This window comes from Piliocolobus tephrosceles, chromosome 1 (assembly GCF_002776525.5).
Source record: "Piliocolobus tephrosceles isolate RC106 chromosome 1, ASM277652v3, whole genome shotgun sequence".
In the NCBI taxonomy this organism is placed as follows: Eukaryota; Metazoa; Chordata; class Mammalia; order Primates; family Cercopithecidae; genus Piliocolobus; species Piliocolobus tephrosceles.
The window spans coordinates 42,994,645-43,013,041 of record NC_045434.1 but is presented as its reverse complement, the minus strand read 5'-3'; the positions used below and the strand labels follow the sequence as shown (position 1 = coordinate 43,013,041).

General features: G+C 35.0%; 1 protein-coding gene across 1 annotated transcript in view; it reads left to right on the top strand.

Annotated features, from left to right (window-relative positions):
- The window catches only part of TPR (translocated promoter region, nuclear basket protein), a 64,623-nt gene that overhangs the window by 3,301 nt on the left and 42,925 nt on the right, over nucleotides 1–18,397 (top strand). The window contains exons 4-17 of the mRNA XM_023203424.2: nucleotides 3,002–3,075; nucleotides 6,058–6,154; nucleotides 10,486–10,589; nucleotides 10,944–11,108; nucleotides 11,561–11,653; nucleotides 12,073–12,153; nucleotides 12,233–12,320; nucleotides 13,044–13,184; nucleotides 13,581–13,672; nucleotides 13,947–14,144; nucleotides 15,308–15,415; nucleotides 16,339–16,565; nucleotides 17,504–17,667; nucleotides 18,188–18,321. Of these exons, the coding sequence (XP_023059192.1) occupies nucleotides 3,002–3,075; nucleotides 6,058–6,154; nucleotides 10,486–10,589; nucleotides 10,944–11,108; nucleotides 11,561–11,653; nucleotides 12,073–12,153; nucleotides 12,233–12,320; nucleotides 13,044–13,184; nucleotides 13,581–13,672; nucleotides 13,947–14,144; nucleotides 15,308–15,415; nucleotides 16,339–16,565; nucleotides 17,504–17,667; nucleotides 18,188–18,321 (1,766 nt within the window). The remainder of the gene's footprint in view (nucleotides 1–3,001; nucleotides 3,076–6,057; nucleotides 6,155–10,485; nucleotides 10,590–10,943; nucleotides 11,109–11,560; nucleotides 11,654–12,072; nucleotides 12,154–12,232; nucleotides 12,321–13,043; nucleotides 13,185–13,580; nucleotides 13,673–13,946; nucleotides 14,145–15,307; nucleotides 15,416–16,338; nucleotides 16,566–17,503; nucleotides 17,668–18,187; nucleotides 18,322–18,397) is intronic.

Sequence of the window (18,397 nt, the reverse complement as noted above, 5' to 3'; positions counted from 1 at the left end):
GGGTGGCCTGCCCCTCCACACCTGTGGGCGTTTCTCCTTAGGTGGAACCAGAGCCTTAAGAAAAGAAATGAGACACAGAGACAAAGTATAGAGAGAGAAAAAGTGGGCCCAGGGGACCCTGCTCACCATACAGAGGACCCACACCAGCAGTAAGACATATGAATAAAGATCTCTGACATAAATAAGTTTAAGGAAAAGTGCTGTGCCTTGATATGCACATGCAAACATCTCCATAAACCTTTTTAGTGCATAAAGAGCAGCATTGCCGCTAGCACGTCCCACCTTCAGCCCTAAGGCAGTTGTCTCCTTTCTCACATACAATAGGGTTTTACACCAAGATGTTCCATTGCCCCTGAGACGTTCCATTGCCCAGGGATGGGCAGGAGACAGATGCTTTTGTCTATCTTAACTGCCAAGAGGCCTTCTTTCCTCTTATACTAGTCCTCCTTAGCACAGACCCTTCATGGGTGACAGACTGGGGGACAATTAGGTCTTTCCCTTCCCACGAGGCCATATTTCAGACTATCACATGGGTGACTTGTTTTATGTGACCACCAGAGCCGGCACCAGAGGAAAGGCAAGTAGGCAAGATAAAAAGAAAACTTTATTACGTAGCCAATGTATAGAAAAGAGGAAGCGAGGTTCACCGGTCTCCAGCGGTGGAGGCCGAGGAAGTCGCTCCCGCGATCTCGGGGGGAGGTTCCTGGGTCTGTATGAGGAGGGGCCGAGGAAGTTCGCACCGCACCCCTGCCCGCAGCGGCTTTTGTGTCTTGGGCTTAGGAGTGGGAGGGCTGTAGGCGTGATGCGGGCCGGTCGAGGGCCGTGTGGTGGGCGCGGCCAGGTAGGTTTCGGTTTTCCTCAGTGGGACCTCATGCTGCGCCTGCGCAGTTGACCTGTGCCTTTCCCCAGCGCGGGAAAGTTGGTGATGAAGAACCCGGAAGTGCGCCATCTTAGTCACCTTTGTTCTTTGTTTCCCTCTCCCTCGGTCCAGACAATGGGGAGAAACCTTGGACAATACCTAGCTTTCCTAGGCAGAGGTCCCAGCGACCTGCAGTGTATGTGTCCCTGGGTACTTGAGATTAAGAGAATGGTGATGACTTTTCACAAGCATACTGCCTTCAGGCACTTGTTTAACAAAGCACACCCTACACAGCCCCAAATCCTTTAAACCTTGAGTCCCCACAGCACATGTCCCTTGCAAGGACAAGGTTGGGGGTAGGGTCACAGATTAACAGCATCTCAAGTATAGAACGAAATGGAGTCTCTTATATCTACTTCTTTCTGTCTCTCTCTCTTTTCCCCACAAGATGTTAAAGATCCTGACATTTCTTAGGAGGATGATATGTCCTGTGCTTTGCTTCTCCCATCCAAGTTCTAACCAGGCCTGACCCTGTTTAGCTTCCAAGATCAGACAAGATGGGGTGCCTTCAGGGTGGTCTGGTTGTAGACTACTTCTGATTTAAGAAAGCAAACATCAGAACATTAGGGAAAATCTCTATAGAGGCATAATTAATTTTTTTTTATTTTTATTTTTGGAGACAGAGTCTCACTCTGTTGCCCAGGCCAGAGTGCAGTGGTGCGATCTTGGCTCTCTGCAACCTCTGCCTCACGGGTTCAAGAGATTCTTGTGCCTCCCTCCTGGGATTACAGGCATGTACCACCAGGTCCAGCTAATTTTTGCATTTTTAGTAGACAGAGTGGTTCGCCATGTTGGCCAGGCTGGTCTTGAACTCCTGGTGTTGAGTGATTCTCCCGCCTCGCCTTCCAAAGTGCTGGGATTGCCACTGTCCCTGGCTGGCATAATTAAATGATATTTAATATAGTTCAGTTTTAATATGATTGATGGAGAAGGAACACAGGAAGTTCATAATCAAAGGAATGATTAAAATTGCAACTTTCCTTCTTAATGGGTCCATGACCATCAACTATTTAGGTTATAACTTTTTTCAGCTACTTTTGGTACACCTCATTTTAAAAACAATGTATATGCATACATGTGTGATGGAGCATATATAGCTAGATCTGGTTCATTATCTATGTAGTTTTGCCTAGGCATAATAGAAAGATCTGTTTGGTAGTAGTGCCAAGGAATTTGAGAAAAATGACTGTGAAGACAGCTTTTATGAAATCTGGGAGAAGAGAAAAAGGGAGGAACCTACAGCTATATCAGATACCTTCCTGTGGTATACAGTTAATGTGTGTGTGTTTTTTTATATACTGTGGATCAGTAAGTCTGGAAAGCAGTAAATAATGTTAAAACAAAATAGAAAATTTAGACATATTTAATGGGGTCCTCTTTAAATAGTAGTTAAGATTAGAATTAATTATAATGTATTTGCTTATTAAATTACAGACATATGTATTTTAGTGAAATACAGTTTCACAATGTATATTTTTGGAAAAATTTCAAAAATTATATTTTTTCTAGTTAGCCTATGTATAGAAGAGAAACTGTGTGTAAGGGAAAAGAGCCCATTTTGAGTGGCAATTGAGAAATTGATAAGTGTGTTTTCAAGCATAATTTTTTTCCTTTAAAGGCTCTATTTAGAGTGATAAACACGATAGGAATTGCAAATATTCATTATTGTGATTTGCTGTATATACATGTTGTATAGTTTAAATGCTATTTTCTCTCTTGATCCTGCCTTTTTAACTCCATTTTCTTATTGCTAAATACAGTTCACTGTTTCTTATGATATATGTTGACTTAGAAGATGGCATTGAAAAATAAAGGAATTACTAATTGCATATGACTTTCCCCATAAATGTTGGCTAGGATTATTATACATTTGATTTGGAGACAGGATAGCATATTTAAAATTTTGGTCTAGAACACAGTAAATTTTGAATGTATTCATGAATTTGAAATGTGATGTGCATGCAGTCTTTCTGGGCTTCTGTTTTTTCATTTCTAAAATGTGTAAGGTTGACAGTTGCATAAAAATACTCATTGCAAGTTTTAAGCAAATGTGTATGTATTCATAAAATTCCTTTTATCCAGGCAATCAGCTGAAGGCACTAACTGAGAAAAACAAAGAACTTGAAATTGCTCAGGATCGCAATATTGCCATTCAGGTAAGAGATATTTCTTTGAATAAGCTCATTGCAGACATGTTACTTGAAGAGCCATTCTATTCTGATTGTTTATCAGTTATTAGTCCATGGGAAGATGTAACTGATGTCCTCTTAGGAGAAGCTACCGACAAAAGTAAGTATATATAAATTCCTTAATTGGATCTATGTTTTATTGATAGATTGGACATTTCTTTTACTCAACAGAAATTGTCTGTTGAATGCTTACTGTAGTCCAGGTATTATACCAAATGTGATACAGTTGGGGATTTGGGTGAATCCACATTGGTAATCATTTCTTTAGGGTAGTTTTATAAGAATAACAGTTTGAATATGATCACAGGGATTGCTGACAAATTTGTTAATTACAGTGGTCACATGCAGTTATTTTTTAACCAGATAACAACTTTATACTTTTGCCATTGCTTTTTTAAAATTTGCATTTTATTTGCTGTTAAAAGATAATTTCTTCAAATTTCTGAAGGGAAAAAAAAATTTACTTCCAAAATCTGAATAGGAGCAAAAAAGCCTCGTAATATACCTAGAAAGGCTTTGTAAGAAATGTATTTATATGAAGAAAAACTCAATACCCAGTAAAACTCAAATACTTTTCTGAAAACTGTGAGAATATACCTTTATAAATGAAGATACTGCAAATTTCTGGATGGAAATGGTTTCCAAATTAATGTGTTGGTAATACATTTTAACTCTTAAGTCCAAGTCAGATAGCCAGAAACTTGTTAATGTAGTTCTAAAGATGATTGGGGAAAAAAAGCATAGTGTAGCTAGGATGCTTCTAAAAAAGGAAGTATCAGTTTAAAAGTACTTGCATAGCCACATATGCAAATGTTTTATAAAGCTATGGTTATTAAAACATTACAATGCTGATATAAGAATCAATACAGAGAATAAAAGGCAGTCCAGAAATAAAACCCATTACGGAGGTTCTTAATCTTTTGGAAAGAAAGCAGAGCTGTCACAAAATCTTTATAAATCTTATAAAAACTATAGATCTGTAGCCCAAGAAAATAGTGTGCACACAGTCACATAAAATTTTGCAGGAAAAAAATCCGTGAAGCAACTTAAAAAGTAATAGAAATTATTTAACTGCTTGATGGCTGAAAAAAAGAAACTGAAAACTTTTTCACTAAGATCCAATGGAAGGCCGGGATGCACTCGCCACTTGTATTCAGTATAGTACTGGAAGTACCAGCGAGAGCAATCAGACGAGGAAATAAAATGCACCCAAATTAGAAAGGAAGAAATAAAATTATCTCTACTTATAGATTATATGATCCTATATGTAGAAAACCCCAAAAGATTCCACAAAAACCTGTCGGAGCTAATAAGTAAATTTATACAGTTGCAGGATACAAAATCAATATTAAAAAATCTTGTAGCATTTCTATACACAAATAATGACCTAGCTGAAAAAGAAATCGAGAAAACAATTTCTTTAGGGTACCGTCAAAAAACCAAAAAACAACCTAGGAATAAATTTAACCTGGGAGGTGAAAGATTTGTATACTAAAAATGATATAACATTGATGAAAGAAATTGAAGATGCAAATAATTGGAAAGGTATCCCATACTCATAGGTAAGAAGAATTCATATTGCCATAATGTCCACACTATGTAAAGTGGTGTAAAGATTCAGCCCAATCCTGTCAGAATTCCAGTGGCACTCTTCACAGAAATAGAAAAAAAAAAATCTAAAGTTCTGATGGAATCAGTTTAAAAATCCTGAATAACCAAAGCAATACTGAGCAAGAAAAACAAAGTTGGAGGCATCATACTTCATGATTTAGAAAATTGTTATAAAACTGTAATAATCCAAATAGTACAGTACTGACATAAAAACAGAAACATGACCAATGGAATAGAGAGCCCAGAAATCAATCCAAACGTATGGTCAACTAATTTCAACAAGGGTGCCAGGAAGATACAAAGGAGACGAGATTGTCTCCTCATTAATGGTGTTGGGAAAACTGGATTTCCACATTTGAAGAAATGAGTTTTGGAGGTTTGTACATCATATACCAAAATCAAGCCAAGATGGATGAACGATCTAAATGTGAGATCTGAAGCCATAAAACTCAGAGAAGTGAACATAGGAGAAAGGTTCTTGACTTTGGCCTTGGTAATGATTGTTTGGATATCACATCATTAGTTCAAGCTGCAAAAAGAAATAAATGGAGCTATATCAAATTAAAAAGTTCCTACACAGGAAGCAAGAATATTAAAAGGCAACCTACAGTTCTGGCATCGGTAGCTTGAGATTGTTATTTCTCAAAAGCATATAAATTGCTATTGTCTTGCTGGGAAGCAGTTTGACAAGTTTTTTGGTTTTTTGTTTTTGAGACAGGGTCTCGCTCTGTCACTCAGGCTAGGGTGCAGTGATGCAGTCTCAGCTCACTGCAACCTCCACCTCCCGGGCTCAAATGATCATCCCACCTCAGCTTCCTGAGTAGGTGGGACCACAGGCACATGCCACCATGCCTGGCTGTTTTTTCTACTTGTAGAGATGGGGTTTTGCCATGTTGCCCAAGCTGGTCTCGAACTCCTAGATTCAAATGATCCGCCCAGCTTGATTTCCCAAACTGCTGTGATTACAGGCATGAGCTACTGCACCCGGCAGACAAAATGTATTAAAAGTTTTAAGTAATTCAATTTTTAGAAATCTTTCTTGAAAAATAGTTTGAATTAAGGTATAAATACAGTGATATTCTAAGTTATTAGGACATTTCCATGTGATTAAAAGAGATATGAGAAAAATTTTCATAAGCCTCGTAAAAATGTTTTAAAAATCCAAAACTTAAATAGAAACATTGGAATTATGGATATTTTTAATTTTTTGATGTGTAAATTATAAAAGAAAGCCAATCATTTAAACTGCAGCTGATGTTAACTAAAGTTACAATTCTATGTTCACTTTCCTGTATTGCTCTACTTGATTTTCTTATTTATTACTCCTTTATATGACAGAGCCAATTTACAAGAACAAAGGAAGAATTAGAAGCTGAGAAAAGAGACTTAATTAGAACCAATGAGAGACTATCTCAAGAACTTGAATACTCAACAGGTATGAAGAAGTGCTTTTAGCTTTTAGTTCCATCGCTTTATTTTTCTTCTGATAGTGCTAGGAGTTAATGCTCAGCCCATTTCTGTTGCTGATATTTTTTTGTTATGGTTGAGGATAGAGTTGTAATATCCTATTATACTCATTTATCTTTAAATCATTATCAGGTGTTTAAAGAAGTGTCTAGAAAGTGCAACAAATGAAGAACTACTTCTCAAAGAAGTAGTAATTTGGACCAAATTTTACATGCAAAGATTTTTACTACAGTGCTATACATAATATCAGATTGGAAGCACTTTAAATGTTCATTTGCAAAGGCTGAACTACTGTTCTTCATTTCATATGGACATCCTTACTATATAATAAGCATGCAATATAAGAACCTATACTCAGCTCATATTTATAAACAAATTTAAGGAGGCAGGGACATAAAATACATGAACATAGACTATAGTATATAATACAACTGATGTAGTCAGGTGAACCTGACTCTGAAGCAGTTAATGGTAAGAAGTTTCCTTTGGTGGCCGGGCATGATGGCTGATGCCTGTAATCCTAGCACTTTGGGAGGCCAAGGCGGGTGGATCATGAGGTCAGAAGTCCAAGCGCAGCCTGGCCAAGATGGTAAAACCCCGTGTCTACTAATAATAACAAAAATTAGCTGGTCATGGTGGCACGCATCTATAATCCCAGCTACTTGGGAGGCTGAGGCAGAGAATTGCTGAAACCCAGGAGGTGGAGGTTGCAGTGAGCCAAGATTATGTCACTGCACTCCAGCCTGGGCAACAGAGCGAGACTCTGTGTTAAAAAAAAAAAAAGAAGAAGAAGTTTTTGGGTCCTTTTGTGTGTGTGTGTGTGGTTTTTGAAACCTTTTTATTTCTATGAAAGAAAGAATTTTCAGATATTTATATCATTATACAATAATATTGCATTAGTTAAGTATACTTTCCCAGTCTCACAAGAGTTCCTTCAAAATACTTGCTGAGTGTGTTGATCAACAAGTGGTAGTTACAATTAAAAGAATTCGTCAAATCTAGATATTTAATAGGTAGTTTTAAAAAAATGTATATTCTATATTGAGTAGAAGGTTTTTATATTTATCATTGCCTTTTAGCTTAATGGTTATTTATAAAATTTTAATGGATCTTTGGATATATGTCAGGAAAATTAAGGTTAATGTTGAATATTTAACTTACTTAAGATACTATATTTAAAATAAAGAAACTTGGATAATTCACAGGTTTGGATACACAAATTTCAATTTTTTGTCATCTATTTGTAGAAATTGAATTTGTAATTAACTATGGCAGAAACAAGTTAAAATAAGGGAGTGGAGAACTACAGTTGACCCTTAAACAACACAGTGGTTAGGGCTGCTGACCCCCCCCGGTTGAAAATTTATGTGTAACTTTTGACTCCCCAAAAACTACTGCTGTTAACTAGAAATAACTTACCAATAACATACACAACAGATTGTCATACATTTTGTGATCTGTATTACTGTGCTGCTTTAATAAAGTAAGCTAGAGAAAAAAAATGTTAAGAAAATCATAAGGAAGAGAAAATACATTTACTGTTCATTAATTGGAAATGGATCATCACAATCATCTTCATCCTCCTTGTCGTTAACATTACCTAGGCTGAAGAATAGGGGTTGGTCTTGCTGGCTCAGGTGCCAAAGGTAGAAGTGGGAGGCAGGAGAGGGAGGCACACTCAATGTAACTTTCCTTCCACCATTTGCTATAGTTTCAGTGCCCATATAAGAAAACGGTCTAAGTCATAAAAGAAATCTGATTACCAGTCTTGGGTAATCAGAACCCTTCCACCAGATAGTCTGTTATCAATTTGTTTTCTGACACTGCTAGTTCTACCTTCTTTTTCCTCATTGTCTCGCACTGGTTTTGAAGCACTCATCTCCATCCAGTCATCTTCTGTTAATTTCTCTGATATGATATCTGTTAGCTCTTGGATTTCTCCAAGGTCCGTATCTTGAAACCCTTCATCCCACCTTTTTTGCCATATCTACAATCTCTTTCATGATTTCCTTGATTGGCTCTGTTATAAATTTTGTGACATCATGCACAACATCTGGACGGTTTCCTCCAACAGGAATTTATTATTTTGGTCTTGGTGGCTTTCATAACTTTTTCTGTAACAGCAATGGCCTCTTCAATTGTGTTACCCTTTAAAACTTTCATGGTATTTTCTCTGTTGGGGTACTCTTCCACAGTGTTAACATTTTTTTTTCACAAGGTATCGTCTCTATTGAGCCGTAAAGGTCCTTATGACCCCGATCTAAAGGCTGAATTAGAAACATGTTTGGGAGCAAGTAGACTGCTTTGACACCTTCCATGTTGAACTCCTGGGTTCTGGGGCCAGGGACAGTGTCTAAAATCAAAAGAACTTTAAAGGTAGCCCCTTGCCCTGGCACGGTGGCACATGCCTGTAATCCCAGCACTTTGGGAGGCCGAGGCAGGTGGCTCACCTGAGGTCAGGAGTTTGAGAGCAGCCTGGCCAACATGGCAAAACCCTGTCTCTACTAAAAATACAAAAATTAGCTGGGCGTGGTGGTATTCGCCTGTAGTCCCAGCTGCTCGGGAGGCTCATGTGAGAATCATGTGAACCAGGGAGGCGGAGGTTGCAGTGAGCCGAGATTGCACCACTGCACTCCAGCCTGGGGGATAGAGCGAGACTGTCTCCAAAAAAAAAAAAAAAAGGCAAGGTACTTTCTGACTTCAGGGACAAAGCATGAGTGGAACCAGTTCAGAGAAAGGGGTCTCTTATTGTCCAGGTCTTCTTGTGTAACCAAAAGACAGGCAGTTGGTGTTTATTTTTTTCCTTTGGGCCCTGGGGTTAACAGCTTTATAAATAAGGGCAGTCCTTATCATAAACCTGACTTCATTTGTTCAATATGGTAGAGTTAGCCTATCCCTTCCTGCCCTAATCCTGGTGCTCCCTTCTCTTTCTTACTAATAAATATCTTTCGTGGCATTTTTTTTTTTCCAGAATGGGACACTTCCATCTGCATTGAAAACCTGGTGCAGGCATATAACCTTTCTCATGGTTTTCTTAAGAGCATCTGCTGTTTCTTGGTTGACAGAACGTACTTCTTCTGTTTTCTTGACTTTTCTTTAAGTCAAACCTCTTTCTAAAATTATCAAACCATCCCTTGCCGGCATTAAAATCTCCAGCTTTAGATCCGTCACCTTCCTTTTGCTTTAAATTGTTATATTATAATTGCTTTACCTCGAATCATATTAGAGTCTATAGGTATGTGATAGCAATCGTGCACCCCATAAAAGCTTCATTTTCAATACGAGATAGGAAGGTACTTTGCAGAAATGCAGTTTTTGTGCTTGCTGGAGTAGCTGCAGTGATGGCTTTACGAATTTTCTCCCTTTTTTTTTTTTTTTCAAAAAAACAACAGTCCTTATACTGGATTCATTCGTCTTGAAATGGTGGGTAACCATAGCTGCAGTCCTCAATCTAGGGTACATATCAAGCAATTCAACTCTTTAAAATATTGTGATGACATTTCTCTGCTTCTTAGAAGCACTTCCAGCATCACTTGTGACACTTCTTATGGATCCCATGTTGTTATTCAAGGTTTATGGTATTGCACTAAACACGATGACAAATATGCAAAAACTTCAAAAGATTTCAAGATTTATGGTATTGCACTAAACACAATGACAAATATGCAAAAACTTCGAAAGATTACTATTGTATGCATTATGCAATTTACTAGAGAGAAACTGCTCACGTTAGAGTCACACAGCATTCTATACAGATACTCAAAACACTTGAGCTTACTGCAGTAGTATCAGGTGGCTATGAAAGTATTACAGTAGTACAGTATGTATTACAGTTTATGCAGTTATGGTTTAATAAAGCATCTTTACATTTGTTTATATTTCTGTTGATTGCAGATGAGGTTATGTACTGTTTGTATAACTTTTGATAAAATTTTTAAGTTTGTTTTGTAGATTTGTGCATATCTTAATGGTAGTAAATAATAAAATACACTAATATCTACATATATTTTATGCACTTATAGTAGGCTTTTTCTTAGTTTGTTTCCATTTCTGGGCTGCCTGGATTGGTCTGTGGTCTCTGAGGTTTTCAAATTGTTGTAAGTTTTTGGGAAGAAGGTCCAATATATTTATTGAAGAAAATATGAGTGGAAGTGAATCTGCACAGTTCCAAACTCTGTTATTCGAGGGCCAGCTGTGCATACTTTGTATTAAAGGTTTATATTCCTAGAAATATATTTTTGATATTTGGTTCCCCTGTTAATTAGTCATTATTTTTTAATTCTCTTTTCACCATTCTAGAGGATGTTAAACGTCTAAATGAAAAACTAAAAGAAAGCAATACAACAAAGGGTGAACTTCAGTTAAAATTGGATGAACTTCAAGCATCTGATGTTTCTGTTAAGGCAAGTAACAGATGATTCCTAATGCATAAACTGTAGCTTTTGATTAAAACTCACCTAAATTAAATTTCAAATACAGGCAATAAAGTAATTAAAAGCTGCGTTTTGTTTTGTTTTTAATGTCAGAAAATTAAGCATTAGGACAATTCTATTTCAACTTTCAACAACAAACTTCTATTTCTGTTTGAAATTTAAGTTTGTTACAGTTCTTAATGTTTTCTAGTTAAGAATCTATGCAAATACTTAATTTCTGTTTTGAAATAAAATTCTGCTTGTGTCCCTTAGCTACAGACAAAATCTTTTGAATAATCGTATATCTTCTTTAACTGTAGATGTTATTTTCTTGGATTTCTTTAGTATCGAGAAAAACGCTTGGAGCAAGAAAAGGAATTGCTGCATAGTCAGAATACATGGCTGAATACAGAGTTGAAAACCAAAACTGATGAACTTCTGGCCCTTGGAAGAGAAAAAGGGAATGAGATTCTAGAGCTTAAATGTAATCTTGAAAATAAAAAAGAGGAGGTAAGTTAGTAAAATTGTTTTTCTTCATGTTGAGTATAACTTACATTTGTGTGTTAGTTTATTAAATATGTATTCAGTATTGTGTACCTGATTAGTTGTAAGATTAGTGGTTAAATGTGAATAATGCAGTAACATTTGGCATAGGAAATCAACCAATTGCATTTGCATAAAAAATTTAAGATTCTTTGCTGAATCTGGATAGTATCTACTGTCTTATGATGTATCTTTCCTAAAATATGTGTTTAAGAAGTGGTGATAAGTTTTTGTGAGCTAAATCTAAACATTGTTCTGTGAGCATTTAATTCTTAGTTTTCTTAAATATGCATATTTTAATTGCTTTTTCAGGTGGGGAGGGGGAGTTACTCAGCTTTTCCTTAGCAGCATAAACTTCATGTCAGAGTAATTTCAGTTAATATGACATCCTTTCCCCCTGCTCTATGTTTTGTTTTTAGGTTTCTAGACTGGAAGAACAAATGAATGGCTTAAAAACATCGAATGAACATCTTCAAAAGCATGTGGAGGATCTGTTGACCAAATTGAAAGAGGTATATATGACCATTAGAAAGTTTTTTTTACAAAATATTAAAGAACTTATGAATCTGTTATTTCACAAAATGATGTCATGTTTTAATCTCTCCTTGACTCCATAAAACAGTGAGAGTACTACTACTTCCATATGCTGTAGCTAGGCTAAAATAGAGTGAGAAATAGCAATTATATGTTATATCGAAAATACTATCCAAAAAATGAGTATGGGTTAATTTTTTTGTTTAATTATTTTACTTTGAATTTAAAATATCAGTAATATTTATTTTTTTATCTTTGTCATGAAGACCGATTTGAATTTGAGTGTTTTAGATTAAGCTCTTACTTTACAAAAATGGAATTTTTCATCTTGTCATTTGATAAGCATTCTAAATTTAGTTCAAAGTAGACTGCTATAATTGGGCTATACTTTTTTCAGGCCAAGGAACAACAGGCCAGTATGGAAGAGAAATTCCACAATGAATTAAATGCACACATAAAACTTTCTAACTTGTACAAGGTAAATATTCCACCACACATGGTAGTATCTAAATGTTGCATTGTTGACTGTTAGGTAACTTTTTAAGATTAACTTTTAGAGTGCCGCTGATGACTCAGAAGCAAAGAGTAATGAACTAACCCGGGCAGTAGATGAACTACACAAACTTTTGAAAGAAGCTGGTGAAGGTAAGTGTTTTAGATTATGGGAACATTATTTTTGTTATTATACTCTTTTTTTCTTTTTACCCTTGTTTTGTATAGATTATTGGATTTAGGTGTTAGACTTTATTTGGGATGAAATTAGGTACAGAATAAAGAACTTTGGATTATGAAATTCAGAATTATATCTTAAGCAAAAGTAAGTTTATGTATTTTTGAAAATATAGACAGCAGGGGGTTTTGTTTTTCATCTAATAATCTTGTACAATTTCCTGATTTCTAATCAGAAAGTTTTCTTTGTTGAAACATTTACTCTGATTAAGTATGTTTGAGTACTCTAGTTTATAAATAAGACATTCTCTTTAAGTTACCATTTGCATTTTGTAAAGTCTTTTATTTCCTCAAATTTTTGCTTTTTTCAGTGTATGATATTTATGGTCTTTTCCAATAATTTCCTTTGCTTAGGATTAAAGATCAAAATCGAAATCAAAGATATGCCTAGAACCACTTTTTATCCTTTGGGTGTCCTTATTTTCATTGTGGGTAAGAGACATCAAAAGGAGAAACACCAGGCCAAGACAATTGCAAAATTATAAGTAGAGCAAGAACTTTCGATAGATACTGTCAGCTGAAGCCTCTCTAGAAATTTAATATTATCTGCTCAGGGGAGAAGTGACTGATCTGTTGCATTTTGTAAACTAAAATTTTAACTGTATGTTTGAATATTTGGTCTTTAAAATATTTTTTTAGCCAACAAAGCAATACAAGATCATCTTCTAGAGGTGGAGCAATCCAAAGATCAAATGGAAAAAGAAATGCTAGAGAAAATAGGGAAACTGGAGAAGGAATTAGAGAATGTAAATGACCTTCTTTCTGCCACAAAACGTAAAGGTATGCCTAATAGATGCTTGTTAGTGACTTGAAATACTACAGCTTTCCTACATAAAAGTCATTTAATTTCACTAATAGTATTTCCCTGTCATGCTGTGATGTAGGAAACTCCATCAAGTTATATTAATAGAATTTGTTTTAAAATTAATACTCTATATCTTTACAGAATAAGGTATGTAAATACCATTTGATCACACACAGTCTTGTAAATTCCCAGGTTATTGCGTGATTTTTAGAATTAGATGTGTTACATGACTTTTTGATGTCATATATTTAAAATTTTTATAGGAATTACTATATAATGTACAGTACATGTCACTTATCTTGAAATAATTATTAATGACTTTTAGTTTGGAATTTTACAAAATTATACTAGATGTATATTTGTTGGCACAGGAGCCATATTGTCTGAAGAAGAGCTTGCAGCCATGTCTCCTACTGCAGCAGCTGTAGCTAAGATAGTGAAACCTGGGATGAAACTAACTGAGGTAAGAATGGTATTAAATGTTGGTAAATTATTTTTCTTCAGCAAAGGTATACAAATCTCTTTGAAATTTAATTCTCCCAAAACTTATTTTTAAAATCATCTTAAAATTAATGGATCATTCTAGGAAAGACTTCAGTTCCTATTTCTGTGTAACTAACATATAGTAAACGTTGCCGTTTTGTGTTAGTGTTAAAGAATGTTTATTATGAAACTAGATAGACTAAATATTTGTGTTGTTATGGTTAGATTTGAAACAACTCTTCGTCTACTTTCAGCTCTATAATGCTTATGTGGAAACTCAGGATCAGTTGCTTTTGGAGAAACTAGAGAACAAAAGAATTAATAAGTACCTAGATGAAATAGTGAAAGAAGTGGAAGCCAAAGCACCAATTTTGAAACGCCAGCGTGAGGAATATGAACGTGCCCAGAAAGCTGTAGCAAGTTTATCTGTTAAACTTGAACAAGCTATGAAGGTTGGTTCCATTCCTAAAATTTAGCTGTGGTAACAATACAAATGAGAAATGATTTGCTAGGTATTTTTTTCTTAAGGTAATTGAGTCAGAAAAATCTAAATATGATTTTCAGTAAATACATTTTGAAACTTCTCATTACATTATTAAACACTACTAATCACAAGACATCCTACCTTTAGCAATTTTTATTTCACAATTTTTATATAAAATTATGAAAGCATTTTAACCTTTTTTAATGCATTTGGTTTTTCCTTAGGATTCTCAACTAGAGAATAATAGCCAAATCTCCTAAGACTGCTCTTCGAATTCAGATAATCTCTGTGTAATAAAACTCTCCTATTATGCCTAATCATTATTTATCAGACAGTTGTAATAGCCTGCCTAGAAATAATAATATTGTTTGACCATAGGTAGAACTCCCTTTTTTATACCATTTCACAATTTGGCATGTCTCTGTATACATTATTTTGTTATAGCTCCTTTGCTTATTGAATGTGTTAATGAAATTCATAAAGATTTTTTCCTCTTTTTAAGAGGTACTGATTGAAAAAGAGGTTATACTCTGAATGTTTTGCTTTACGGTACAACTATTAACTACTGAGGGAAATTGTAAAGATTTCTTTAAGAAGTTTTATGGAGGAAATTCAATTAAATGAATTTATATCTACTCTTCTAAACTGATAAATTGTTTTCCTTTTGTTGGAAAAGAATATAAATAAATTATATCCCTATTTCAAAATTAAATCTCTGTTGCTGTTATAATTTAGAAGTCAGCTTAAATCCAAGTACTTTGTTGTATCAACTGGTTTTTTCTTCTTCATCAAATGAAATCTAGCAGTCCCGCCTGACTGGGAATAATTGACTTTTTTTTTTTTTTTACCAGTAGTGTAGTTTGCAAGAGAGCCCTTGGGTCCAATTAGATCTTCCTTGAATTTTTCTCTCTGTTGAATGTGAGGGTTTTACCTGAAGCTTGTTATTGTCTGAATAAAAAATAATGTGTTCAAATTTATATAGAACTTCTTTTTTAGTGGCTACAGTATGGTATAGAATTTTATTTAGTGTATAAGGTGATTACTGGTGGTATTTGAGTATTGCATGTCTTGATTATTTGTATGAATCCTAGAAGGAAGTACAAAATTTTAACTTGAATTTACATTTTAAAGGAGATTCAGCGATTGCAGGAGGATACTGATAAAGCCAACAAGCAGTCATCTGTACTGGAGAGAGATAATCAAAGAATGGAAATACAAATAAAAGATCTTTCACAACAGGTTAGAATTTGTTTTGTTTGTTTTCTTACTTTTAAAATCCTGACTGCCCAGTAATCTTTGAATCTGTTTGAAGGTATCTAAGATAGAACTACCACGTATGAAAGTCTAATTAGGAATAGTACTCAAGCAGAATTGTAGCATTATTGTTTCTTTTCATAGCCCCTCCATTTTTTCAAATGTTTGATAAATTTTTAAATTATATGTGTTGGTTGTAATAAATGAATAAATAATTCAAAGATAAATAAAAGCTTTCTCCAATTTCTACCCCTCTACCCTCTGAAGTCCCAAAGTGTAGCTAACAGACTGTTGTGTATTTTTTTCACATCCTTCTCTGTATATGTGTATACATGAGCATATATAAACATGTAAGAATTATTTGACTTTACTGAAATAAAATTGGACTGATGCATTACTCTAACACTTTTTTAACAAGCAAATTGATAAATTTAATGTCTCATTCATATATTTTACCCTAATTTTTATGTGTGTATGTGCATCCATACAATGCACAAATGTAAAAATTTCACATGAATGGCATTGTATATATGCTTTTTGTTTAAATGTCCATTTTTCATTCTCTTCCCTATTATATATACAAAAGCACACACACAAAAAATAGATGTTTATATCTCTGTGGGTTTTATTTGATCATTGTTTTACAAAAATGGAGCCATGTTTTGGGAATTGTAATTTGGCTACTTTTTAATAAATATCCTTCAATACATACTTAAAAGTAACTTTGTTCTATTAAAATTTGATTGTTTAGATTTTAATATCTAAGGATACTTTGTTTTTAAAGATAATTTGAGGAAGTACAAGTTGAAGGTTTTATAAGTAATGTTTTAATTTGAAAACTTTCATTCTAAACTTTTCCAGAATTGAAACTAATACTATTTTATAACATATTAAAACTTTGTTTTTAGATTAGAGTGCTTTTGATGGAACTTGAAGAAGCAAGGGGTAACCACGTAATTCGTGATGAGGAAGTAAGCTCTGCTGATATAAGTAGTTCATCTGAAGTAATATCACAGCATCTAGTATCTTACAGAAATATTGAAGAGCTTCAACAACAAAATCAACGTCTGTTAGTGGCCCTTAGAGAGCTTGGGGAAACCAGAGAAAGAGAAGAACAAGAAACAACTTCATCCAAGTAAGCAGTCGAATACTTCAGCTTGTTGAGCAAACATTTATGAAAACTTCAGCTAGGCTCAGTGTCTCATGCCTGTAATCCCAATGTTTTGGGAGGGCTGAATGGGGTATCATTTGAGCCCAGGAGGTCGAGACCAGCCTGGACAACATAGTGAGACCCTGTCTCTCCAAAAAAAGTTAAAAATTAGCTGGGTGTGGTGGCACATGTCTATAGTCCCAGCTATTCAGGTGGCAGGCTGAGGTGGGAGGATCACTTGAGCCCAGGAGGTTTAGGCTGCAGTGAAGCATGGTCATGCACTGCACTCTAAGTAGGTCGACAGAGTAAGACCCTATTGCCAGCAAAAAAATCTCCTATGTGTCCCTAACAGTGCTAGATACTTGGGATATTGTGATAGAGAGAGGAAAGAATTGAGCAACAATACCAAACAAAAAATTTCTACTCCAGGACCTCAGGTTATGGGTGAGACAGATGTAATAAATAGATAATATGATAGGCAAGTAGACAATTTCCATTCAATGTGGTTAGTGCCTATCTGTGGGAGCATAGAGATGAAGGACCTGTCCTAGATTTCAGGGAGCAGACCAGCTTCCTGGAGAACCTATATAAGAATTAATCAAGAGATTTTTTCAAAACACATGTATAATGCTAGAAGAGGAAAAATGGCAAAGAAAGCAAGAAGACTAGAGTTTAGAGTGAGTGGAACTGATTTAATTTTTACAAACAAATTTTTCAGATTGCATTGGTAAGTATAAGTACCTGAGTCCTGTGTGGTAGGGATTTAAAAAGCGGTTTATAAAATACTCAGCATCAAAAAAAGGATGAGAGAGACGAAAATGGTATGCTTAATGGTAGGCAAAGATGCTTGGTTAGTTACAGTAGAAATTACAATCAGCTGACTCTCAGTTCAGTCCTGTGAAATAGGCTGACTTTTTCTACAGAATCACTGAGCTTCAGCTCAAACTTGAGAGTGCCCTCACTGAACTCGAACAACTCCGCAAATCACGACAGCATCAAATGCAGCTTGTTGATTCCATAGTTCGTCAGCGTGATATGTACCGTATTTTATTGTCCCAAACAACAGGAGTTGCCATTCCATTACATGGTAGGTTATATTCTAAAGTTATTTAAAGGAATAATTTAGAAATGTACATTAAGGGATTAATTTTGCAACATAAGCAATAGCTACGCTAATGATGGTAGCTTCACATTTGACTACCATATATGATTGCTTATAACATTCCATCAACTGTAAAACATACCATTATTTTATGTATTACTAAGAAGAAATGCTTTCTATTGTTGAAAAAGGTGCATCTCGGAATCAGTGAATTACAGTGTTTATTTTGATTATGTTTTGATGACCAAAACAGATAGTATGTTTTAATAAAACATAAATATGGATTATGTTTTAACCCATAAATACTGAGTTATTTCTAATAATCAAAAAAATCTTAATACATTGTTTAGTGGATTCCTTATTTAAAAACTTACAAATTTATTAGTTCATTTCAATAAGTGTAGCTTGTTTATTTGGTAATAGTGTATTTGCAAAGAACTGTTAGACTAAAACTGATTCATGAACGCCAACAAAGCATTTTATTAGTCTTTTTACTTTCCTGAAGCTTCAAGCTTAGATGATATTTCTCTTGCATCAACTCCAAAACGTCCAAGTACATCACAGACTGTTTCCACTCCTGCTCCAGTACCTGTTATTGAATCAACAGAGGCTATAGAGGCTAAGGCTGCCCTTAAACAGGTAAAGATCACACCTTTGCCCTGGGTTAGGTTTTTAGAGAACACAGTGTTACCTTCTCATAATCTCCAATATTTAG